This window comes from Chionomys nivalis, chromosome 7 (assembly GCF_950005125.1).
Source record: "Chionomys nivalis chromosome 7, mChiNiv1.1, whole genome shotgun sequence".
Classification (NCBI taxonomy): domain Eukaryota; kingdom Metazoa; phylum Chordata; class Mammalia; order Rodentia; family Cricetidae; genus Chionomys; species Chionomys nivalis.
In genome coordinates, this window is record NC_080092.1 from 61,228,162 (window position 1) to 61,255,052 (window position 26,891).

The 26,891-nt window shown below is 38.3% G+C and overlaps 1 protein-coding gene across 5 annotated transcripts; it reads left to right on the plus strand.

The window, feature by feature from the left end:
* Window positions 1–2,239: 2,239 nt before the first annotated feature.
* Window positions 2,240–18,460, plus strand: Znf207 (zinc finger protein 207). 5 transcript variants are annotated; one of them, XM_057773509.1, is made up of 13 exons: window positions 2,240–2,437; window positions 3,930–4,056; window positions 7,483–7,621; window positions 8,625–8,792; window positions 8,902–8,977; window positions 9,460–9,507; window positions 10,867–10,937; window positions 11,741–11,898; window positions 13,001–13,093; window positions 14,057–14,299; window positions 15,080–15,239; window positions 15,359–15,542; window positions 15,760–18,460. In XM_057773509.1, the coding sequence occupies exons 1-12, from the start codon at window positions 2,397–2,399 to the stop codon at window positions 15,517–15,519; spliced, it is 1,485 nt and encodes a 494-aa protein (XP_057629492.1). In that variant the 5' UTR covers window positions 2,240–2,396; the 3' UTR covers window positions 15,520–15,542; window positions 15,760–18,460. The 5 variants fall into 5 exon arrangements, with proteins under 5 accessions (XP_057629492.1, XP_057629491.1, XP_057629495.1 ...); XM_057773508.1 differs by having other exon boundaries at window positions 15,359–18,458; XM_057773512.1 differs by lacking the exon at window positions 13,001–13,093 and having other exon boundaries at window positions 15,359–18,458.
* Window positions 18,461–26,891: the final 8,431 nt, after the last annotated feature.

Below are 26,891 nucleotides of genomic sequence, written 5' to 3' on the forward strand. Positions count from 1 at the left end.
GGCTGGCCATTACCTCTGATCCTCCAGCCTCAGTCTCCTGAAATTCCCAGATTACCGCATGCCCATCATCATTCTTTGTCTTAGAACCCTTTGTTGTTTCGAGACGTCACAACATTCTACTTCTATTCTTCCTAACAATCTCTACCACTCACTTTCGTCAGTCTTCCCAGGATTATCTTTAGCTACCAGCGCTTTTCCTGTGTTAAGCCCAAATTTCTGGTCCCCAAATGAGTTCACGGAGCTGGATTTCCAATGCAAAATACATGAGGATTTTAATACACAAACTCAAGTTTGGACCAACACCTTTCCAACACCCAAGCATTGGGGGTGCAGAAAGTGTGGCAGGGAACCCTGGGAAGGTAGAACTTTTAAAATTGAAATGCCATAATCAGGGGAGTTCATGTCCTGTCATTTTGGGATTGGGTAAGGAGGGCATAGGGTAAGGTAGTTTCTGAAACCATCGGTCAGTTTTGGGGCACGAAAACCCTAACAAAGAGCCATTAATAACTGACAAGGTATCTTCAAGGTCAGGAGGCCTCCCAAGAACATCTGGACCTTGTTAAATTTTATGGCCCGCTCCCTGTCTCCTTAATTACGGGATTATTCCTATTTTTAGGGGATCTGTTCAAAGTGCAATATTGCTGCACAATTCTGGAGCCGTGGTCAAGGCTCTGTTATTTACCGGGTGGCCTTTAGGGAAAATGCAATCCCTGTAAAGTTAAGGCTTAATTAAATCTTGAGTCTCACACCTGTCCTATTACTTTCAGGTTCAAAGTCTCAGACACTGCATTTTTCTGTCTACATAGCCCTGGTTGTCCTGAAACTCCCTCTGGAGACCAGGCAGGCCAGGAACTCAGAGATCTGCCTGCCTCTGCCAGCAAAGTAGTGGGATTAACAGTGCACACAACCATGCTTGGTTCACTGCATTAAAAAAAAAAATCTAGAGACAACATGAGGCTTTGCCCCAGTTCTTGGACTCATAGGGTCTTCTATCTCAGTCTTCTGAATCCTGGGACAATAGACGCAAGACCCCATATTAATGAGATGTCGCCACCTTACTTGTTCACACTGAGCCTTCTTGGATCTTTCTGACATTCCTATGATCGTCACCTCTGTTTAGGATTGCTTTCCTCTGAGGTTCTCTGCACTTTGACTTTCCCTCATCACTATGGCCATACTGACCTCCATGACTGTCACCAGAATGAAGGCTTGATGACTTCTCTGACCATATAAACCCATAGAAGATATAAGACCTGCTACCAAAAGATCAATCGGGCAACTGGAACAAAATTTACAGACTGGTCAGGTCAGAAATGGGCACATGCCTTTTTTGTTTGGTTTTTTGAGACAGGGTTTCTCTGTTGTTTTGAAGCCTGTCCTGGATCTTGCTCTGTAGACCAGGCTGGCCTCAAACTCAGAGATTCACCCACCCTGCCTCCTGAGTGATGGGATTAAATGGGTGTGCCACCACCACACGGTTTGGGCACAGGCAGAGGTGTGCCACCACCACACGGTTTTGCCTCGCAGAGGCATCTCTGTAACTTAGAGGCTTGTCTGGTATACAAAGAGAGTTCCTTGATAGGCAGGGTTATGTAGAGAGACTCTGTTTCTAAAATACAAACAACAGCAACAAAACAAATTGTTTAAAGCCAGCACTCAGAAGGCATGAGGCAGGCTGGTCTCTGTAAATTCAACAGCACAGGCTAAGCAGAGGAACCCTGTGGGTTTTTTTTTTTTTTTCTTTTTCGAGATAAGGTTTCTTTGTGTAGCTTTGGAGTCTGTCCTGGAGGAACTTGCTTTATAGACCAGACTGGCCTTGAACTCACCAAAAAGCCTCTGCCTCCTGAGAGCTGGAATTAAAGGCATAGGCTACCACTGCCCAACTAGAAACCCTGTCTTGAACCCCCCCACACCGAAAAAAAGACAAACCAAAAACACAAATTGATCATGCCTTAATTATTCTTTATTGTAACTTAATTTTTTATTGTAACTTATCTTTACTTATACAAAAGGTTGTATAATTAAGGCACTCTTTTTTTTTTCTTTTAAATCTGGTAATCTTTTCTTCCCTTCAATTTGCTTACGTGTGGGCCGAGCTACACGAAAGGTTAAGTGTAGGCAGCCCGAGAGGCCGCACCACTTAATCTCATAAGATGGCGGCAGCTCATCTCCACCCACCGAAGGCCGAGCCCCACGTCACGTGACACGCCTCAGTTCCCGGCGCGGTGGCTGACGGGAGGTGGAGAGAGAACGAGGCTGTCGGCCATTTTGTGTCTGTTTCCTGCGGGACGCGGTGGTGGCGGTTGGTTCCGAGAAGTCGGCGATTTTCTTCTGGTGTCCCCCCCCCCCCCCAGCTTCTTCTCGCCTCCTTCCTACCTGTTCTGTAGAGAGCAGCGATGGGTCGCAAGAAGAAGAAGCAGTTGAAGCCGTGGTGCTGGTATCCTTTGTGGCTTTACCGGGAAGGCCGAGCGTGGGTGTCGCTTGTTGAGACCTCCGGCTGAGAGGCCTGGCTTGGGCCTGGGACGCGGCCCGGCCGGGCCCGCGTGCTTTGGTGGCTGGGTTGGGATTCGGGATGGTTTTGTAGTAGGGGGGGTACCCACGGCGGGGAGGCCCGGCGGTCGGGGGCGCTAGGCTCGGTGACTAAGGAGCAGCTTGTTCGGGGTGCGTTGGGCCTGGAGTCTCCCCAAGTGCACGCGCCCCTAGGGACTCGTGTCTCCGCTGTTTCCTGGAGGATCCCAGAAAGGGACTTGAGTTTGGGGTAGTCGCGGTAATTGAGTCCTTGGAAAATTGGTTTGTGAATGTCCCTAGGCGCCCCTCCCCCCCGCGGCGGAGGGCTGGTTTCCGCGTCTCTCCCTGGCGCCTTAATCTTCAGGAAACGTTCTCTTAACTGGGTGGAGTTTTCTAGTATGGGGGGGGGGCGGACGACTGTTGGAAAAGGAAGATAATTTTCTCACATTTTCTAGAAGCGTTAACGTAGTTTACATTAAAATAGGTTTTTATTATCTACTTCGTGTAAATCTGTCTCAAGATCAGCTGTTTCTAAAATAGTCAGCCACTAAGTAAAAACCAGTCACGAACTTTGTAATAACTCTCATAGGAAAAATCTTGCTGAACTCCTAGTATTGTGGGTTAGATATAATATGTGAGTTGACGTTCCCCGATGGCATCACTTAATATGTGATTGGATGGCATTTTTATGGATTGATAGTTGAATGTGACCTTCGCCGTGAAGTCGATCTTACTATTATAAATATTGATGAATTGTAATTTCGGTTCTTCTGTACATCTAATGAATTGCGTGAAATTGCTCCACTTTTTGGCTGTTCTGGAACTTGCTCTGTAGACCAGGCTGCCCCACTGCCTCAAACTCAATGTAGCTCAGCCTAACTCTTGCTTCTTGGGTGCTGGGTTTATTTGTTCATCTTGGTGTTTCAAGACACAGGCCCTCTGTGTAGACGAGGCTGGCCTTGAACTCACAAAAATCAACCTGCCTCTCCCAAGTGCTGGGATTAAATGTGTGTGTCGCTGCCACCTGGCTTTGGAGTCTTCATTTTAAAGTTGCCCTTATTCTCAAGGTATATAAAAGTCTTCCTTGTTTTTTTTATTTATTGATTCCATACTCACTATGTAGCCCCTGGCTGGTCTGGAAACTATTGTATAGTAGACTGACCTCAAATTCAGAGAGTTTCTCTGTCTCTGCTCCCTTGAGTGTTGGTATTAAAGACATGGACTATCATTTCTGGCTTTCTGTTTTTGTTTTGAAATTCATTAGATGGAATATTCATTCATAGGATGCTCCACTCTCTTATGCTCGTTTCCCATAGCTTCGAAGTCGGTGGGATCTACACAACTGCCACAGGCTTGACAGATGTTTTTGTTGGCATCAGGGTCATGTTTTGTGCCGTGTTTTGTACCTTAATGTTGACTAGGTATTGTAACAGAGATTTTGATGATGAGAAGATCCTTATACAGCACCAAAAAGCAAAGCATTTTAAATGTCATATATGCCATAAGAAATTGTACACAGGACCTGGATTAGCTATTCATTGCATGCAGGTAAGAATTTCTTCTGGATTTAGTTTTTGTTATCTTGTGATTTGTAACCACATGAGGAAGATTTTTGAATTTGTCTATGGAAACTGTATCTTTATCATTTATAAGTTTTAGCCAAATCTGTTTAAAAACTCAAATTTTGGCCAGGCGGTGGTGGCGCACGCCTTTAATCCCAGCACTAGGGAGGCAGAGGCAGGCAGATCTCTGTGAGTTCGAGACCAGCCTGGTCTACTAGCTGTTCCAGGACAGGCTCCAAAGCCACAGAGAATCCCTGTCTCGAAAAACCAAAAAAAAAAACTCAAATTTTTCTGTTTCTTTTGGACGGTGGTAATAATAGATTCCATGTGTTAGGTGCAAAGCTCTGTCATTTTAACTACCTACCTGTTATTTTACCGTTAAGATAATTGGATTCCCCCCCCCCCCATAGGATTTGTTTATCTGTGGGACAGCCCTGGCTGTTGACTGTCCTGGAACTCAGGCTGTAGGCCAGGCTGGCCTTGAACTAGCAAAGATCCACTCTTGCCTCTGCCTGGGTTTAAAGGTGTACGCCACCACTGCCCAGCTGATAATTAATTGGACTTTACTATTTACTATTTCTTTGCGATGTTAATTTCTTGGGCTATCTAAAATGAACCATTATATTCTACTTGGAATCTTGGTTTTGTGTAATGTCCAGATTTCATGAGTGAGTTTTTTGTTATGTTTTATTAAGTCTGGACTTGTGCTCTTAGTGTGAGTACTTGAAAAAGTAGAGCTGGATTTTCAGGCAGCTGTGAGCTACTATTAAGATATCAAAAATTGAAATTGAGTTCTCTAGAGGGTCAGTAAGCACTGCTAAGTTCTGAGTTCTCAAACTTCTCTTGAGTTATTTCACAATGGAATAATGAAAACTTAGGAATTTGTAAGTTTATATAAAGACTGGAGTTGTAGTTTAATGGTAGATCTTTTGCCTAGTATACTTGAGACCCTGGATGCTACAAAAAGATCTTTTTTTTAAAAGCAGTTTGGTGGTGGCACACACTATATATCCAGCATTTGGGAGGTAGTTCAAGGCCAGCCTGGTATACAAGAGCTAGCTCCAGGACAGGCATCAAAAACTACAGAGAGGGGCTGGAGAGATGGCTCAGTGGTTAAGAGCATTGCCTGCTCTTCCAAAGGTCCCGAGTTCAGTTCCCAGCAACCACATGGTGGCTCACAACCATCTGTAAAGAGGTCTGGCGCCCTCTTCTGGCCTTCAGGCATACAGACAGAATATTGTATACATAATAAATAAATATTTAAAAAAAAAAAAACTACAGAGAAACCCTGTCTTGAAAAATCAAAGTTTCAAGCCGGGCAGTGGTGGCGCACGCCTTTAATCCCAGCACTCGGGAGGCAGAGGCAGGTGGATCTCTGTCACTTCGAGACCAGCCTGGTCTACAAGAGCTAGTTCCAGGACAGGCTCCAAAACCACAGAGAAACCCTGTCTCGAAAAACCAAAAAAAAAAAAAAAAAAAAAAAAAGAGAGAGAGAAAGAAAGAAAAGAAAAGAAAATCAAAGTTTCAAGAGAAAACTATCTTGAAAAGCCAAACAAAACAAACCGAAAAAAGATTTTTTTTCTTTGTGCATTATTGCAGTAACCATTTAAATAAATAATCATTTTATGCTTAATTTATTTAAAGACAATTTCTTGGTATTGTGTGTGTGTGTGAGAGAGATGTACTGTCAGTACAGTTGGCCTTGGAACAGAAGAGGGTGTCATCCCCCTATTACAGATAGTGGTGAGCCTTTAGAAGTAGGTACTGCAAACCAATGTCTGGTCCTATACAAGAACAGTATATGTCCTTAACCATTGGGCCAGTTCAAGCCTCACTCATTAATTTTGTGTGTTTGTTTGCTTGGAATGACTAGGAGTCTGGCCCTTTGCTTCTTTGAGACGTGTTTTTCTGTAACATCACTGGCTGTTCTGGAACTCACAGATCTGCCTCTGTCTCCTGAGTGCTGGGTTTAAAGGTTTGCACCACTACCACCTGGCTTAGGCGTTTGACTCTTAAACCATGTAGGTTCCAGGGATTGAACTCAGATTGTCAAACACCTTTATCTGTGGAGCCATGTCCTTTACCCATATTTGAGAATGCTTTGCTTGCTGTTATAGTCTTGTAATTAATAGTACTTTTAGAATCTTAAGGAAGTGGCTCTTGAATATCAGAGCTGGGCTACAGTGAAACTTTGTTTCAAAAGCCAAAAACAAAGACCATCATTTAGAGCCTCCTATCCTTTAGAATTGTAATAGCTTCTAGTGTCACATAGATGTTTAATGATGATTAAGTTAAAGAATAGTTTTCCACATAGGTTATAGCCGTATTTTCTCTGCTCTGTTGCTACATGTAGCATGGGTGACTATTGTTGGGGAGAGGTCGGGAGAACATTTCCATTAGTCACAGAAAATTACTGTGGAACATCATTGTAATAGACACAGCACCCATAGAAGTTAGGTTTACATTGTGGAAGAACATAACAAAGTAGTTTGTCTTGCAATAAATTATTGAGAAAATGAAAACAAGGAAAGAAGACTTGGAAGCTGTCCATTGAGAAGAGGTCTGAGAAGTAAATAATTTCCAAGAAATAGCAAATGAAAAACGTTGGAGAATTTTCTATATTGAATGAAAGGGCAGTAGTATGTTAATTCTGAGTGAAAGGGATTTAAATACTGAAAGCACCCTTTTAAGGTTTGTATGTACCTGTAGCACTATAATGGCCTTCTAACCCCAAGCTTTCACATCCTAGGTTTCCTTTTCACATGTTCTACCACTATTGAGCACCAGATTTGACCATTCTATCTGGAGAGTTGAAAATAGGCTGGAGTACAGGCAGACCAGTTGTTAGACTTGGAGGGTTAAAGGAAAGAGGCAGGGCTGCAGAACAGACGTTGCTCGTGGTTTGATGTGAAGTCTAAGAAAAAGTGAGATAATTCTGGGTGAGAAAAATTGCTTCAGGGAGTCTGGTATGGATCAGTGGGTAATGGTGCTTGCATTCTGGACTGAAACCTGAATGTGATTCCCAGATAGATACTACTCACATGGTAGGAAAGAATCAATTCACAAAAGTTATATACTCCGGCATCCACATGTATGACATGTTGTTGCATATCCCCCCAGATAGAAAAATAATAAAAAGGAAGATAACAGTTTTTTTTAGAGCTCTAGAAAGAAGTTACTTGCTATAGATGTTGTAAATTCAGCCTTAGAAGTCAAGTGACAGGTGTTTTAAGACCATTGAAAGCCATAGGTGGTAAAAGGACTTGAATATAGAAAGTCTTAAGTTAGATCTATTAGTTTTTACTAAGTGGTCTTTTGAGTAATTTCTAGTTGAAAAAAGACTTTCATGAATTACTTTTAGAAAAAGTTTTTGCTTTATCTAATAGTTTTAGTTTTGTTTTTGTTGTTTCAGGTGCATAAAGAAACCATAGATGCTGTACCAAATGCAATACCTGGGAGAACAGATATAGAGTTGGAAATATACGGCATGGAAGGTATTCCAGAGAAAGATATGGATGAAAGACGGCGACTTCTTGAACAGAAAACACAGGGTAAAGTTTGCAGTGTGTTAAAATATAGCTTCATATTGAGAGTTGGCTATTTTCAACCATAAGTCTATGTTTTATTTAAACTTACAGTTAAGTATTTTTATTTACGTTTCATTATTGTGTGTGTTGGGTTGTATGTGTTATGGCACATGTGGAAGATAAGAGGGCAGTTTGTTCTGAGCCATGAACACAGCAGCTATTGCCCCACTGCACTCAGCTCCTAATTCTAATATTTCCTATGTATTTGGGTGCTTTACCTGCACATATATTTCCATTGTGTTTGCTGACAAAGGCCAGAAGAGGGTGTCTGATCCCCAGAAATTGGAGTTAACATGTGACTGAGCTGCCTTGCTTGTATGCTGGGAATTGAACCTGAGCCCTCCAATTCTAATCTTCAGTGATGTTTTCTTTTCGTGTGTTCTGTTTGTTAGTGTCATTTGTCTTGGAATTTCAAGCTATGTATTGTGCACGTAATAGAAAATGTTGCCTATCTGATTTTGAAATTTTTTAAGTTTTCTTGAAGATTTATTATGGTTACAGTGTTTTGCCTGCATCTGCATGTATGCCTGCATACCAGATGACTCCAGATCTCCTTATAGATGGTTGTGAGCCATCGTGTGGTTGCTGGGAATTGAACTCGGGACCTTTGGCAGAGCAGTCAGTGCTCTTGGACTGTGAGTTATTTCTCTAGCCCAGATGCTCTTTCTTGTGATACCATCTGAAGATATCTTTCCAGTCTTCTCCCACCCCCATTTTTGAAGATTTTAAGTTACTGTATGTGCATGAATGAATGTTTTTTCTGCATGTATGTCTGTATCATTTGGGTAACCAGTCTACGAGGGCCAGAAAGAGGGTATTGCATCCTCTGAAACTGGAGTTGGTTCCAAGATCCTCTGTCAGAGTGCTGGGATTAAAGTCATAATATTACTTTAAAAATTTTCTGAGTTGTTGAGGTTATTTTTTTTCTTTTTTAAGAGTGAAATGAATTAAAACCTTTTCTTAACAGAGAGTCAAAAAAAAAAGCAACAAGATGATTCTGATGAATATGATGATGACGAATCTGCAGCCTCAACTTCCTTTCAGCCGCAGCCTGTTCAACCTCAGCAAGGTTATATCCCACCGATGGCCCAGCCAGGACTTCCACCAGTTCCAGGGGCACCAGGAATGCCTCCAGGTAATAGATTCCTTGAAAATTCATAATGAGGACCCAATTGGTATGATGCAAATGTTACTTCCTCTTGTTTAATATCCAATACTAATTTTGTTGCTGAAACACTTTGTAGGCATACCTCCATTGATGCCAGGTGTTCCTCCCCTGATGCCAGGCATGCCTCCAGTTATGCCAGGCATGCCACCTGGGTAAGCAGACTTCCTGTTGGTTTGTGGGCTTCTTCCATTTTTGACTTGAATATTATAATAAATTAAATGTTTTCAGTTTTTAGGGGTTTTTTTGTTTGTTTTGGTTTTTTATTTATAAGAAATGGGTTCTAAATTTTAAACTTTCTAATAAGGGGTCAGTAAGTATGAGACAAATACGTTTGTTTCAGAAATTTAGATTTTTGGGTTTGAGCATGAATACAGGAAACCATCTTCAGTTGCATTTTCTGTAGTTAAAGTTGTTATAGATTTGAGTATCTTCGTTTTGGAACTATCAAGGATGCTCTCTAGTGGTGAGAAGGAAACTGTAAATGATTTACAAAAGCATTAGAAACTAAAATGAGTTGAAGTTTGTGTTGCCCATCACTTTTACTTAAAATTGGATGTGAGAGGTGTACAATACACTTTCCCGCTGTGTTCTGAAAATCACAGTTAGATTTTGATTTTGTCATACATTTTCACAGATTGCATCATCAGAGAAAATACACCCAGTCATTTTGCGGTGAAAACATGTAAGCATCTCATTCATAATGTAATTCAGGAGGTATAATATAATCATAATGTCATTTGTGTGTGTGTTTAATGATATCTATTCAGTTGACTTAAGAAATTTTCTAATCTTTCTCACTAAAACTGTTTAAGTTTGTCAGCTAATTGACACATCTCTTTAAAGTAGAAATTTGAAACACTTCAGAACAAATAGACACATTAAAATAATTTTTGTCCCAGATATGCATTAATCTCAAAACTTGGGAGGCAGAGGCAGGCATATCCCAAATCTGAGTATGAGACCAGCCTGGGCCACATAGTGGCTAGCCTTGGCTACATAAATTCTGTCTCAAAAAAGGAAAAACAGCCGGGCGGTGGTGGCGCACGCCTTTAATCCCAGCACTTGGGAGGCAGAGGCAGGCGGATCTCTGTGAGTTCGAGACCAGCCTGGTCTACAAGAGCTAGTTCCAGGACAGGCTCCAAAACCACAGAGAAACCCTGTCTCGAAAAACCAAAAAAAAAAAAGGAAAAACATTCCTTTCCAAATGTGCAGATGCTTTCTCTAGGTATTACTAGGTAGTAAGGCCTAATATAGGAGGTAATACTTAGAAATCTATAGTTTGCCATCATGCTTTATTATAGAAGGTATGCTGATTTTCAGCTAATTAGAATTTATATAGAGAAGTTAAATTTCTGATTAAAAAGCATAGCTTGGTGTAACATGCACAAGGTACTGGGTTTTATCCCCAACACCAAAAAAACCAAAACAGACCACAAATCAAGTACATATACTTGTTTTGAAGTAAATGGACACTGGTTGATCTTGAAAGGTGAGCTTTGTCTTGTTTTTTTAAAGGGGGAAACTGTAAATATGGGTTATATTTTTCAGTCATGGTTTTAGTGTTAGGAAGGAAATTTTTATATGATCTTGCGTTTCTATAGGTTAATGTTGGTGATGATTTTTCCTTCTCCCTCCCAGACACAAGTTTTTACTCCACAGTGGACAACTCAATAGAAATGTCTCTATGTTCTGTGTGCATATTTTTCAAGTGGAACAAAAGCTTTTCAGTTAACACATTTGTTAGATGGGGCCTGTATATATTCTCAAGAATATTTTTGGATCTCAGAGACCTTGTTTGGCTAGTGTTTTTCTTTTTTGTTTTTAATGCTCTTTATGGGTAAACTGAAGAGGTTGTTGGTTTTTAGAATGTTTATTACGATAGGATTATTGTATATGGTAGCGGCTTGAGGCTTGATTGACTTCAGTACTTGACATAACTCAAGTTTTATTTAGTGTTTTGTAATTGCCAAATTTTTGTGGTTTATTCTGTTAATGTTTTTTGTTTCTATTTTATTTTTTCTTAAATTTTTCTTTTTAATAGAATGATGCCAATGGGTGGAATGATGCCACCTGGACCTGGAATTCCACCTCTGATGCCTGGTATGCCACCAGGTATGAAATGTTAAAACAATTTCCTTTGTATTGTGTCTGGTAGCATTATTCCTATAGGTTTCTAATTTTCTTTTCTTTTTTTTTTTTTTTTTTTTTTTTTTTTTTTTTTTTTTTGGTTTTTCGAGACAGGGTTTCTCTGTGGTTTTTTGGAGCCTGTCCTGGAACTAGCTCTTGTAGACCAGGCTGGTCTCGAACTCACAGAGATCCGCCTGCCTCTGCCTCCCGAGTGCTGGGATTAAAGGCGTGCGCCACCACCGCCCGGCTTCTAATTTTCTTACATGTTGAAAGAAGTCTAAGTGGCATGGTTGTGATTACATACAGCCTGAACCCTGTCACTTTAATCCTAGCAGACATTGGCAGATTTCTTGTGTTGCAGACTAGCATATACATAGTTACACCACGTCAGCTGGGGTGATGGTGGTAGTGCTCACTTTTAATCCTAGCACTCAGGGTGCATAGGCCAGTATGGTCTACATACTGAGATCTAGGACAACTTGGACAATATAGAGAAACTGGCTTAGATAACCAAATCAATCAATCAATAAGTAAATGGATAAATAGATAAATGAAAAGGTTGGCTAAAACAGTGATTCCAACCTGGTCTGCAGACTTAGTTATTGGACAACTTGGACAATAATAAACTGTCTTAAAAAACCAAATAAATAAAAAGGTTGGCTGAAACAGTGATATCAGTAAAGTTTATGGTTGATCTAAAGAGACGAGGTATGATTGATGCGAAGAGTATGTTTGTCTTTGGATCATTTCATTGACTTGAATTACTTACAAACATTTTTATGCTGCAGGTATGCCCCCTCCTGTTCCACGTCCTGGAATTCCTCCAATGACTCAAGCACAGGCTGTTTCAGCACCAGGTATTCTTAATAGACCACCTGCACCAACAGCAGCAGTACCCGCTCCACAGCCTCCAGTAACTAAGCCTCTTTTCCCCAGTGCAGGACAGGTAAGGTGAAATTCTTAAAAAGGAGCGCATTTATGTTTAAAGTGGACTTGTTTACTGAATGTGTAAAGTTGTCACAGATGGATTTCTTAAATATACCACACACTAAAATGACTATCATCACGTTGATTTCCTCTGTTGACAGCAGAAAGGAATAGGATGTTAGTTTTTCACATTTGTATATTCTTTATTCTTAGCTATAGCTAGAAAGTAAAGTTGAATTTCTGAGGACTTAAATGATGTTTCCAGGTGCTCCTTTGCCTTGTGGAAGGGAGTAAAACTTGGTCAGAGCCAGTGGTGAAATCTCTTAAAGATATGAGCAGGCCTGGCAGTGGTAGAGCTCATCTTTAATCCTAGTATACTTGGAGGGGGTAGGCAGGCAACAGAGGCAAGGAGGTCTTTGAGTGCAAGGCCAGCCTTGTTTACACAGAAAGTTCCAGGACAGTCAGGGCTATACAGAAAATTTTAATTTGATTGGGTGTTTCTGCTCATTTAAAAAGAACCGTTGTAAATCACAGTGCTGCTCTTGTGTTGGAAGCACATCATTTAATGGCTTTTAATTTAGTCATATTTCTTAGCCTTGCTTCCATCAAAACTTTTCCAGAAGACGAGTAGGCTAGATGCATAATGGTCAGATTTTTTGTGCTTTTTATTTAGAATTAAATAGAAGGATCAAGTTTGTGGTCTTTTTTCTTTTTTAAGATTATTTCTAAGATGTTTCCTCAATTTCCCACTGTTTCTGGGTGCTAAATTTTAAGTTCCTTTAAAGCATATTTACATTTTGTGGCATATATTTTATTTATGGGAATGTTTTATCTGAATCTGTAGACTCATTGTATAGAGCTTCTGCATAGAGAACTGGGTGCTTCATTATTTACAGTTTAGGAAAGATTATTTTTAATTGTATCGGTATAGAGATAATTTCTGAGGCATGTACTTTTACTGTTTATTGAAAATGCATTAACTCTGCCTCTTTGTATGACATTTGATTGCATTACAATCTTTATTTGCAAAAAATGCAATCTATACTAAAAAGTTGCCACATAGCATATTTTGACCCATTTGTTCGGAGACGGTTCATTGTTTCCTTTCTTTTATGCTACAGATGGGGACACCTGTAACAAGCTCAAGTACAGCTTCATCCAATTCAGAAAGTCTGTCTGCATCTTCTAAAGCTCTGTTTCCTAGCACAGCACAAGTACGCAGGAAGTTGCAGTTTAAAAATTTTAAAAATGCTTTACAACTTAACCCTTTGGACCCTTTATAAAAGCTAAATCTTACAAATATACTTAGTTTTTAGAAGTAAAACAAATACTAAAATTCAGATGGTGTTTGAAAATTTGAATTCATACTTAAGACTTTCACAAAATACTCTAAACATCTGTGGTTCTAAAGGGTTAAAAGCATGTGAGCCGTAAATGAATTTTAGTGGCCAATGGTTAGCCTGATGCATGGTTAAGCTTTTTTTTAATTTATGCTGTTTAATGCATCACATCTTTAAGGAAATTAGCACTCTGTATTTGGTTCTAAAGTTGACCTAGACATTTAAAACAGTTGTATTATGAAAGTAATGTGTATTCACGTTAACTTTAGAGCCTGCGCCATTAACCCTTTTTGTCTATACTGTAATTAATCTAGCAATTACTAATTTGGAGGGTAGTGTGTTGCTATCTATAGGATACTTGTATAGGTGATAACATTGAGTCACCATTGATTATTGGTTGTTTTTTTTTATGCTTACTCTAGTGGGTTATCTAGACCCATATAGTCTGTGGTTTCTATTTTTTTGAGCTGCTTAAAAGATGGATTGCTTTAAACAAAGAATTTAGGAGAGTAAAAGCAGTTGCATTAAATACTATTTCATTATTCTATAGCAAACTAGAATTAATGCAAAGCATTGTATATTAAGTTTATGGAGAGAAGTTATAAGACAGATCTGAGAAGAATAGTAATGTCAGCCCAGGATCTTTTGATATTCTTCTGGTTTGAACTTTTGTGGAACATATGTTTACTTGTTTTTGGTTTCATATGAAGTTTGCTCTATTTGATATTGCTGTCTTTTTTTTTAAGTACATTTTCTTTTTTTTTTTTTTTTTAAGTAAAATTTTTGTTTTCAACTTTGGATATTGACATGTATTGATAAAGGTTCATTATTTTACAGGCTCAGGCAGCTGTCCAAGGACCTGTTGGTACAGATTTTAAGCCCTTAAACAGTACTCCTGCTACAACTACAGAACCCCCAAAGCCTACATTCCCAGCTTATACACAGTCAACAGCTTCAACCACTAGTACAACAAACAGTACTGCAGCAAAACCAGCAGCTTCAATTACAAGTAAGCCTGCTACACTTACAACCACCAGTGCAACCAGTAAGTTGATCCATCCAGATGAGGATATATCACTGGTAAGTTGTTTATAGGTTTTTTTAATAGTATTGCTTAATCAAGTATCATTATAGCAACCTGTGTATTGTGGATTTTAATTTGTATTTATATGGACTTAACCAAATGGTTTTCATTTATTTGTGTCTTAAGAAACCATAAAATAGAGCCAGGTGGTTGTGGTACCCTGATTCAAAACAAAAACAAAAAACCAAAACTGAGCCGGGCGGTGGTGGCGCACGCCTTTAATCCCAGCACTTGGGAGGCAGAGGCAGGCGGATCTCTGTGAGTTCGAGGCCAGCCTGGTCTACAAAGGGAGTTCCAGGACAGGCTCCAAAGCTACAGAGAAACCCTGTCTCGAAAAACCAAAAAAAAAAAAAAAAAAAAAGAAAGAAAAAAGAAAAAACCAAAACTGAAGAGTAATTCATATTTGATCTTAGATGCTCCTGCCCTTCCGTTTCTAAAAGAAAAGACAGCAAGCTCAATACTTTAAAAATGTTTAGATGTAAATTTGCTTGTATTGATTGACAAAAGTTTCCTGTCCATGGACTCACTGAAGCCTATACAAGTTAATTTCATTTGACAGAAAGCTAATGTATGAAATTAGCTAGCCATGTTCTAATGTAAATATAGCTTCAAAAAAAGACAAGGCCTTTAGATTAAGTAGTAGCACTAATTTGTGGGAGCACAAGTAATTATTGGGGAGTACTTGTACGTTTAAAATGATCAGGATTTTGGATAATTGTCTTTCTACTTGAGGAACCTTCCTGCATTCTTACGTCATACATTATTTTTATTCACAGGAAGAAAGAAGGGCACAGTTACCTAAATATCAGCGTAATCTTCCGCGACCAGGACAGACTCCACTTGGTAATCCACCAGTTGGACCAATTGGGGGTATGATGCCACCACAGCCAGGCATCCCACAGCAGCAAGGAATGCGACCTCCAATGCCACCTCATGGTACTTTTTTACATTTCATGAATTTTAAGTGTATATGAAAAGGTTAACTATCTGTAAAGTGTACTGGTTTAAAAGTATTGTACACACAAACCAACTTCATATATTTGGTTTTTTTGTAGGTCAGTATGGTGGTCATCATCAAGGCATGCCAGGTTACCTCCCTGGTGCTATGCCACCTTATGGACAGGGACCACCAATGGTGCCCCCTTACCAAGGTGGGCCTCCTCGACCTCCAATGGGAATGAGACCTCCTGTTATGTCGCAAGGTGGCCGTTACTGATCTTACTTCACCAAGTCTAATAGGTTTGGAGATTAAACCTTTTCTCAACTTGTGCTGTTTATATAGACAAGCTTCCGTCTATAAGGCTTCATTGTGACTTTAACAGACATTATCTTTCCACATACCAGGAACTATTGGACATTTATTTGACATGGGAGAAATTATTTGGAATAATAAAACAGGAAGTTTTCCTGAAGTTGCAATTTATACTGTATGGCTTCTTTTTCATGTTTCATCTAGGTTTTTAGAAGTGAAGTATAGTAAATTTGGTTCGTTAAATTGTGAAGGCGCTGGAATTACATGAACATACCATCTTAAATAAAGGCAAGTTCTGTAAGCTTACATTGCTATTTGTAAAGTTATGCCTTCACAGCATTTCTAATGCTGTTGGACTTCATGTCCCCAACCTAGCTTGGTGAGGGCTGTAACTGTTTCCAAGTACTTGTACATTGGAAGTCTGAATGTGTAACAATATTTAATGTATTTAGAGAGTTCCTCGTGTTGCAGGGTTTAAGAAATCTGGCCCATTGAGGTCATGTGACTTTTCTGTACTTCAAAACTTCATTGTAATAAAATGAGATAAAAATTTATGCCTTTTTATTCATAACCCAACTGTGGACCACTGACTGAAAGGTTTGTACAGATGCATGCCACAGTAGATGTCCACATAATAAAATTCGGTTACCAATACAGATTTGATAAATGATTGGGTTCTTTAAATATAGGTTTTTTTCTTAGCTGCATGTTTTAATAGTATATATAGAATTGTTCTTGTTAATGTTTCTGTTGACAAACTCTTAAGACACATGAATCATTACATAACGGGTATGGAGTCTTTGTTTCCTTCTTTCACATCCTTTGGTATCAGATGCCACAGAAATTTAAAATGTAAAATTCAAAACTTCTTTATAAGAAAGTTTAGAGCCTAGTGCCAGACCCGTTTGTTTTCTTTAATTTTAAGACCCATTTATTTTCTTTAATTAGTTTTACTTCATGGACCTCAGAAGCTTTCCAGGTGGAAACTTCTAGAAGCTTAGCTGTATGCGTATGCGTCTTTGTTAATGGTTTGATATGTGTTAATTTAAATGTGCCCCTATTAAGGTGTTAGGATGATTTAAGAGATGATTAGCAAATTTGTTTCATGCTTCTTAGAGGTTATGTTACCTGGGATTGGATATGTGCCCTCTCTTAAAACCAGGCAGTTAATCCTGACCCTTGGAAATGTGGAATATTTGTATTCCTATAGGTAATTTTACTTTGGGGGTGACTGCTATTGCGGATTTTGTGTTATAAGTCTCATACTAGTAGCTCATAATAATTCTTTTGGCTTTTTCCTTTTACATATTTTTTTGATTTTTACAGAGTAATTATCCAAAAAAAACGAATATAAGTTGATTTGGTTTATGCTGGAAATGCTTAAGTTTTTATTAATTTCTATGAAAGTATTAGATAAATGTGACAACACCAAAAATGGTGTTTATTTCGTAAGAATATATTGAAAATATTTGACTTATTAAAGAAGAAAGTTAACAGGTAAAAGCCTATGGAATGCATTGTGACAAATAATTGAAAGTTAAATGCCATTTTCAAGGTTGTATTTCTGCACTGATTTATTTTATGCCTCTGATGTAGTTACTGTCATGGTGCAAAAGTTACAGTTTGTAACGGAAATGCCCATATATTACTAGAGATGCGTTATTCCGCCAGCAGCCAAGTTACATATTCCTTTCCCTAAATACCTGTCGACTAAAGCTTTAAAACCCCTTAAATATTTCTTAGGTCTGGCAGCACATATTTTATACTGAAAAAGAAAGCCCTGTACTGAAAATATTGAGGTTTTAGCAGGGCTGTAGTAACACTAACCTTTAATACCGGCACTTAGGAGACAGAGGCAGGTAGATCTCTCTGTGAGATCGAGGCCAGCCTGGTCTACAGAGCAAGTTCCAGGACAGGCTCCAAAGCTACAGAGAAACCATGTTTTAAAAAACAAAAAGCGAAATAGTAAGGTTTTTCAAAAAAGACGTTAAGTTTAGATTAAATAAGAAATGCTTTCTTAAAAACCGTCTCAGAAGAATTTCATGTATTGGATTATCAGAAAACTGAAGAGAAAACTTCAAAAAGGATACAAGGTTTTGCTCTTGCATTTTGTTCAAATACAGCAGGGTTTATTATGGAGTCTACAAATTAATAAGTAAAACATCCTAATAAAAATTCAAATGTTATGTGTAATACGTAACATTTAATTACATATAATCTCTCCTGTGTTTTGTAACTGTATGGCGCAGGAGTGGTATCCGTTCAGGCTGTTGTTGAAATTTAATTTTTAAGTACATCAAGAATAAGCTTCTAGAAAATACATTTTGCCTAATTGTTTCTGGGGTCCATAGTAGTGTTAAATCACAAGCGTGACAAATTTGAAACGATTTACACTTTTTAAGTAAACAATGTCATTAAAAGTGAATTTTAGCCTTTTCTCACAAAAGGGCTGCTTTTAGTTATTTGGTATGTTCCTGTGAACACTGGTTAGCTGTAAAATCAATGCACCTGTCAGCTTTGGCTCTATCTTCCATTCATGGGATCATTTTAAAAAAGAAAACTGTCTGGCACTAGTTTCTATTCTGTTTTGCCACTGATAGTGAAAAGACTAACAGCTGAGGGCTCACTTTTCAGTGACTGCTGGAGTTACCACTTAATTTGACTCATTACTATTGTAGCGATCTCACACAATTTGTTAGGGGGAGAGTACCTATTTTACTGATCAGGTTACATATTAAACTCAGTTTAATGAATTACTTACGGAAATCTCCAAGAAATAAGTTTGGACTCAGGATGCAATTGTAGACACAGAGATGCCTTTTTTTTTTTTTTTTTTTTTGTTGCTTGCTTGATCATTGGGACTTAAATTTTGATGCATGTCTTTTTAATTAATTGGGTGATGTTTTTCTAAAATTAAAATTTTCTTCTTCCTATAGCCCTGCCATAGGACAGGCTGAGGCTGAGTCTCAGTGTTGCCCTGTTCAGTCTGAGGCAAGTGGGATTTATTTTATTACTTACAGGGGCTTTCACAGCTTTATGGCTGTTGGATATTTATGTCCCCAAACTTGCAGCAAGTTTGGTGAAGGCCCCTAAATTTAATTAAATTTAGGATTTTTATATTCCTTTGGCAGAGAAGGCTCTATATTAATATTCACGTTTGACTGTGGTGTTACTAAGCATAAATAAGTATTGTTACATAATATCTAAAGCTTTATTCCCCTTCATAAATTGATTTGGAGGCATGATATGTTTAATTCAAATTTTTACTTTGACCAATAGGAAAATGCTGGTGGTTTTCTGTTCAAACTTAAATTTAACCTCAAGGATAAGCTTAATTATTTGAAATGCCACAGGATATTGTTGTTTGTTTTAAATCCCAAGCTTATATTGATCATCAGGGTGGTAAGGTCATGTGGAAATGCTTATTATCTTTTCTCAAATCTCACCACACTAGAGCAAATGTTAATGTAGAGCCCTGTAATGAGTGGGAAGGTGATTTGTCTGTGTTTGTGTGCTTTGTATGGGTGCAGACTACAGGTGTGCTATAATAAAAGAGTTTGGGGATTTCATGTCTCAGTGGATAGATAACTAATTTTCCGGTAGCCAAATTGAAATTGGATCGTGTGATGAGTATTAAATGGGTTTGGAATTTTTTTTTTTGGAAGTTTTCAGCTTTTACTGAACAGTGCTTTATGTAATATGCACACACCAGTAGTATATCCACATTTGTTTTCAATTAGATTTTGCTTTGATTATTGTGTTCAAAACTTGTATGTTGAGAAATGGGGGGAGGTGGCAGAATGTAACTTCTAACCTGTTCCCTGCATTAGAGTAGAAACAGTTTTTAATCTTTTGTTGTTATTGTTTTGTGGTTATATTGTTTTTTGGTACGGGGAGAACAGGTTTCTCTGTTCAACCCTGGCTGTCTGGAATTTTGCTGTTTACCAGGCTGGCCACAAACTCAACGATCTGTAAGCCTCTGCCTCCCGCATACTGGGACTAAAGGCTTGCACCACCACATATGATAGATTTTAATTCTTTTAAGAACTACTGTTTGTTTCCATGACAATGTTCCACAAAATGCTTTATAACTTTAGTAAATTATAGACTTATTAATTAGAGGGACTTCTATCATATAATACTTATCTAATAAATATGTTCAAGGCCCTGTATTTCATTCCCACTACCATTTAACAACTGTGATTGGATACATTTTTCTTTTAATATTTATTTATTATGTATACAATGATCTGTCTGTGTGTATGCCTGCAGGCCAGAAGAGGGCACCAGACCTCATTACAGATGGTTGTGAGCCACCATGTGGTTGCTCGGAATTGAACTCAGGACCTTTGGAAGAGCAGGCAGTGCTCTTAAACTCTGAGCCATCTCTCCAGCCCCTACATTTTTTCTTATACCCACTATTTTCCAGTATATTGAAATCTCTTGAAATTATCTAACCCAATTAATTATAAGTTACTTACTTGAATAATAAGGCTGGTGGAAAGATTTAATAGATACCTAATCTAAGATGTACTTTGTTTGGCATAGTGGTTCACAGTTGTATTCCTAAAAGTTAGAAATTTGAGGTAGGAAGATTGGTTGTGTGAGGTCAACTTGGGCTACAGAGTATAGACCCTGTCCTGATTGGGTTGTTATATCCTCTGGTGTCTCCTTGTAATTCGTGACCCAGAGCAACCCAGTTGAGAATTATGTAGAATTTAGGGTCTCTCTGAGGCCAACTGGTAACTTGAATAATACTGACTTCACTTTAGTGAAGTACAGTTTGAGTAATCTACTGAATGTGGGATGTGTGCGACATTTGTATTGGTTAGAATTACCAATTATGTACCCTTTGTTTGTTTTTGTTTAGGCAACATTCTACCAAGTGAATCACAGTTATCTGCCCTTTCCTCACCCCCTCCCTTTTTTTCTAAGGCAGTTTCTCTGTAAAAACAGTCCTGGCTCTCAAAGGAGCTCACTGTAGACCAGGCTGGCTGGCCGGCCTTGAACTCACAGAAATCCACCTGTCTCTCCCTCCTGCAGGCTGGGATTAAAGGCATGCACCACCACTGTCCATCCCTCTTGGATATTCTCCATAGACTACTATTATTCCGATAAATTCATAGGAGATAGAGAAAGGTCGCTTTTAAATTGCCAATAACCTGAAGTCCAACTGTTATAAGTGTTTCCCTTATATTGAACTCTAGGGGTGTTGTTCAGGTGGGTTTTTTCTTTGTTTTAATGTTGCCTGGCAATTTTGTCACAAAATAGGAATTTATTTATTTATTTTGGTTTTGACTCAGGGTTTCTCTGTGTAACGGCCCTAGCTATCCTGGAGTTAGCTCTTGTAGACCAGGCTGGCCTCAAACTCAGAGATCCTCCTGCCTCCTCTTCCCAAGTGCTGGGACTAAAGGCGTGCACCACCACTGTGCACGGACTCTTAAATTTTTATTTTAAGGGCACATGTGGTAGCACATGTATAATTTCCAGCATACTGGAGGAAGAGATGAGTCCAGGGTATTCCTGCAAATTGAAGGCCAGTCAGGGTTAGAGTAAGACCATGTCACACAAATTCTTGCACTATTTTCTTCTCCTAAATGCTGTGCATTCTCACTTTAATATTTGCAGCTTAAAATAATTTTTCTTTAGTTTTTCATTTTTTTATTTTCAAGACAAGATTTCTCTTTTTCTCTTTGTTTTTGAGTCTGGGTCTCACTAGGTAGCTTTGGATGGCCTGGAACTCACTTTGTAGATCAGGGTGGCTGCCTCTGCCTCCCAAGCACTGGGAATAAAGGTGTGCACCACTACTGCTCTGCTGAAAACATAGTTAACTTCAATCTGAACAACAGTTTAAAATTAAATTAGTTTGATTTGAATTAATTTTCTTGTAAGTCTGCTCAGTTTTCATTTCCAAGGGAAAGTCTTTTTACTGAAGTAGAGATACACAGCCTATGATTTAGTGTTCATTAAAGCCAATTTCAACTACTACTATTAAGTAAAGTATATTGAATACCGTATAACTAAATGGACTCAGTGGGTGCTAACTTTGATTAGTATCTTGAGGCTGAATATGACTGTTTTTGTGTGTGTTGTCATTGTTTTTTGTTTTTTTTAAATGTTTATTTTTATTATGTATACAATGTTCTGTCTGTATGCCTGCAGGCCAGGAGAGGGCACCAAACCTCATTGCAGGTGGTTGTGAGCCACCATGTGGTTGCTGGGAATTGAACTCAGGACCTTTGGAAGAGCAGGCAATGCTCTTAACCACTGAGCCATCTCTCCAGCCCCCTTGTGTATGTTGTCATTGTGAAAGAGACTGCAGAGAGGATAAATGTGTAAATATTGCCTTAAAGGATTACTTGGACACCAGTCATTATTTCAATGTTGCTATGACTTTTTTAAAGTTATAGGGTATAGGGTAGTGGCCCTTTGACATTGTTACAGTATCTGGAAACTGTGTATGTGTGTATTTTCTTTTGGGCTTAGGTTTTTTGTTTTTTTGTTTTTCTTTTTAAATCTTACGTCTTCACCATTTGAGGGACTTAGTGATAAAATTTGTTGATTACCCTACTTGAATAAAAATGAAGATTGAGAAGCTGGAGGTATCCCAGTGGCAGAGTGCATGTTAAGCATGCGTGAAGCCCTGAATTCAATCCCTATCACCGAAAAGAAAAAGAAGAACGAAGACCTATTTCCCCAATATATATTAACTGATGCTGACTATGTGGGACACAAATTGTGTATGGTGGGTTTAGATTTAAGAACCTTAAATGTTAGGAAATTAACTATTGTTGCTTCTTTTTGTTCCTTTGAGGTTTTACACTTTTATTTTGGTGAAGATTGATACTTTATTAAGATAATCAGTCTATTAATTCTATGTGAAAATATCATTTCTACTATCTTTTCTAGGGTTGTTGAATTGCCTAAGCAGCCAAGAAAATTATTACAGTTCTTACAATTCAAATCAGAAATAGGGTATCTGTTTAGAGTTAATTTCCCCTTACTTGCTAGCTGTTTAATATCTGTGGAGAAGTAGCAAAATTTATAGCTCATTTTTTAAAATGAAAATGAGATAAAAATTTCATGAGAATTTAATTAAAAGTTAAAATTGCAATTAAGGATTGTCTGTATAGTAATTGAGATGTAAAGGTATCACATTTAAATACTTATACTCCCTTTTAGGGCAACCAAAATTTCCAGCACACTTTACACATTGAATGCATTATTGATTGAACATTAAAGCATCTAAGAGGTACTTGAGTGTCCTAGCGAATTATCACTCAATTGCAGTAGCCAATGTAAAGCAAATTTTGTTAGATTTAGGCAAACTACTATCAGACTCTGAGGAAATTAAATGCACATTGACTTTATAGTATGGGTTGAACTCCTCAGTTTAATACAATTTGTGTTTTTGTTAACTAGCAGCAGAATTTCAGCATTTGCTACTTACTGGTAGAGAAGAAAAATCCCACAGCCCTGCCAGTACAGGTTAGTTTATTCTGTAAGTACCTGATGTTCCTTTTTTTTTTTTTAACCCCCACCCCAACATACCCATTTTCCGCACATAAAGAAGAAAGCTGCTGTGCAGTTATTTAAATGTGAGTATAAATGATAGATCCACTGGACATTCTCAAACACTTGGACCAACGTGCGTAGCTCTAGGGTTACTGACTTTAGGTGTAATAAAGGCGTAATGCTGCTCTTCAGTTATCTGGTGGTCCTGAACCTATATAGATGCCTTTTAGATAAAAGAAGAGGGGAAATACTTAGTCCATCTAGTCCATGGCTCCAGGTCCATTGTCCTTAATTACAGTCACCCTTTACATTCCACAGTGAAGTAACTTAAGAAAAGACAGATTCCCCTCAATTCTAGCAGTGAAAAAAAATGGTGTACGATTATAGGGAGTTTTACTTAATTTACTTTGTATTTACTCCTACAAAGTACACTGCTTCAAATGTAGTAATACTTGTAAGTAATTTGTCTCTGTGAGCTATAAATTACATTAACATGCCACTGGGTTCATCACTGACATGAATACTAAGAAATCTGCATAGCTTTGCACACTTTTAATCCAGAACACTGCAGGCGGAGGTAGAAATGGCTTCATTTTAGGGCCAGGCTGGGCTGTGTGATGATTCCCTGGCTTAAAATAAGAGTCAGATTCTTATGTAATTCTTGGAGTTTAATGAGGAAGTCATATATTTGACATTTGAACAGTGAAAGTAGAAAAACCAAAAAAGTAAGTTGAATGGTGATTAGCTTTCCTATTTTATTTGGGGACAGTACAATTTGTTTAAAATTTTAAATATAAACATCTAGCAGCCAGTAATAAAAATATATTGTAAATTTTTTCCCGCTTTGTCTTTTGATTGTAAAATTGCCTGAGGGCTTAAGTTTGATTGCCTTTCACAGTTTAATCTAAGAATGGCGTAGATACAATGAAAATGGTTTTCCGTATCTGTTTAGAGCTGCCTTTCTGGTGAGTATTGCTTTATAATATTCATATCATGGTTTTATTTTTTTAGCCTAGCTGTAACGTGGCAGTGATCAAAGAGGTGAGAAGCCAGAATTTTCACAGCTTGGGTAGTAATTAGATCTTTAGGCTGTTACTTATTGATAAGGGTTCTCTCTCTCTCTCTCTCTCTCTCTCTCTCTCTCTCTCTCACTCTCTCTCTCTCACACACACACACACAAACACACATTTACACGTTTTCCTAAAGGACCATATGCACGAAAAAGTTGAAAACATATATTTTGGTGAGAAGAAATGATTGTTTTATTTAAAATTAGTAATTGAAATCTAGGGACAGGAGAGATGCCTCAACAATTAAGACCATGTCATAACCTCAGGTGTGGTGTATGCCTTTAATCCTAGCACTCAAGAGGGACAGGCAAGTGGATTTCTGGGAGTTCTAGGAAGCATGGTCTACATAGTGAGTTCAAGGATAGCAAGGGCTACATAGAAAAATCTTGTCTCAAAAAGAAAAAAGAAGAAAACCACAACATGCTGCGAGTGGATTTATGTTTGGTTCCCATTATCCATGTCAGGTGACTAAAACCACCTAGGTCCATGAGGATCTTGGACATAATGTGCTCGTGTGCAGATACACATATGAATAAGAAATACAGCTTTAAATAAAGATTCCCCACCCTCTTTTAAGTTGACATAAAACTTGTTCAGTGATCTTTTTTCTCACTGCATAGGTGAATGAAATAATGAAGGCATATTCTGTTCCATGCATGGAAAACTTGTGTAAAAAATATTGTTAGCATCTTTGTGAAAATTAGCCCACAATACGTTTATTCCTGTCTAGTTCAGGCATTAGCCTGTGACATAAGGATTTCTTTCCCTCATTTTTAGCCACATTCTGGGTAACATTATTATATTCGTATCTACATTCCATTTCTGCTATGACCTTTGTGAATCAATAAAGTCAATTCTGTTGCTTTTAGTATAAACAATACTAGTTTTCTAAAATCTGGAATTCATAATTTGAGTGTGTATGGTAATTTATTCTAGATAAGATCTCAACAAATCTTGAGTCTGAATTTGTGTCTTTAAGATTTAAAGTGAAATAAATTTCTAAGGAACTCTGTCCTTTCCTAGCATGGATAAGCAGACTGACAGTTGGTAAGTATGTAACTTCAAATGCATGTAGTGGTAAGGGTGAGTTGCCAAAATATTCAAAGACAATTAGAAGTGACGTGAAATTCCTGAACCCTTCTAGGAACTTGATCTTTGTATCTAACATTTTCTCCAAAAATGTGTATTCAAAATGATTAAACTAGAATGTACCTTACTCATTTGTCTGATTTGTTTTTTTATTTTTTGTTTGGTGGGTTTTGTTTGTTTTTGGTATGATAATTTAAGTGATGCTAATTTTCTGTTTAAAACTTTCCTTGAGGTATCAATACATGACTTGAAGTCACCTTAAAACTTACTTAAATGTATTCTAGCAACATTTATTTATTTATTTATTTCATTTATTTAAGTAAATGAAAACTTAAATGTATTCTAGCAACCCAATATTGACTTGGAGTTTTCTTAAAGCCTTCTGTTTTGTTTTGTTTTTTTTTTCTCACTTCTATTAAAAATAAAATATGGTGGCAAAGGAAGAGAACCACTGTATAATTTCTGGTGCATTGTTAAAGTTTTTTATTATTTGGTGAATGCACATGCAGTTTTCCTTTGAAGCGGAAAGGGGATTGCCTGATCTTAGAGCTGGAGCTACAGGTACTTGGAACCCACCTGATGTGTGTAATAGGAACTGAACTGCTGAACAATCTCCATTCCATAGTCGGTTTCTTTATACCTTATGGGGTAGTGTTGGAATTTGGTGGGAGGAGGGGAGTTTCCTGTTTTGTTTTTTTTTGTTTTGTTTTTTTTTTGTTTGTTTCTTTTTAATATTTATTTATTATGTATACAATATTCTGTCTGTGTGTATGCCTGCTGGCCCCCATTACAGATGGTTGTCCATTACAGATGGTTGTGAGCCACCATGTGGTTGCTGGGAATTGAACTCAGGACCTTTGGTAGAGCAGGCAATGCTCTTAACCTCTGAGCCATCTCTCCAGCCCCCCCGTTTCGTTTTTTAACTTTATTTATTATGTATACAATATTTTGTCTGCGTGTATGCCTACAGGCCAGAAAGAGGGCACAAGACCTCATTACAGATGGTTGTGAGCCACCATGTGGTTGCTGGGAATTGAACCTAGGACCTTTGGAAGAGCAGGCAATGCTCTTAACTTTTTTTTTTTTTTTTTAATAATTTATTTAGCTTTTCTTTTTCTATGTGCATTGGTGTAAAGGCGTCAGATCCCCTGAAACTGGAGTTACAGACAGTTTTGAGCTGCCATGTGGGTGCTGGGAATTGAACCCCGGTCCTCTGGAAGAGCAGCCAGTGCTCCTAACCTCTGAGCCACCTTTCCAGCCCCTGCTCTTAACTTTTGAACCATCTCTCTAGCCCTGAGTTTCCTGCTTTTTATGTGGATATGTTGCGCGTGCCCCCCCCCCCCCACCGTTATTGTAAGAGCTATCCTGGGGTTAGAGGACAACTTTGTGTTCCTATGTGGATTCTTTTTGGGGGGGGGGGGATTCGAGACAGGGTTTCTCTGTGGTTTTGGAGCCTGTCTTGGAACTACCTCTTGTAGGCCAGGCTGATCTCGAACCTACAGAGATCCACTGGCCTATGCCTCCTGAGTGCTGGGATTAAAGGCGTGTGCCACCACCGCCTGGCTTCTGTGTTGATTCTGACCACTCCCTGGGGATATGTTAGTAACAGAAGGTTAACCGGTTAAAGTGAAAAGTGTATAATACAATGGAAATGATAATTAT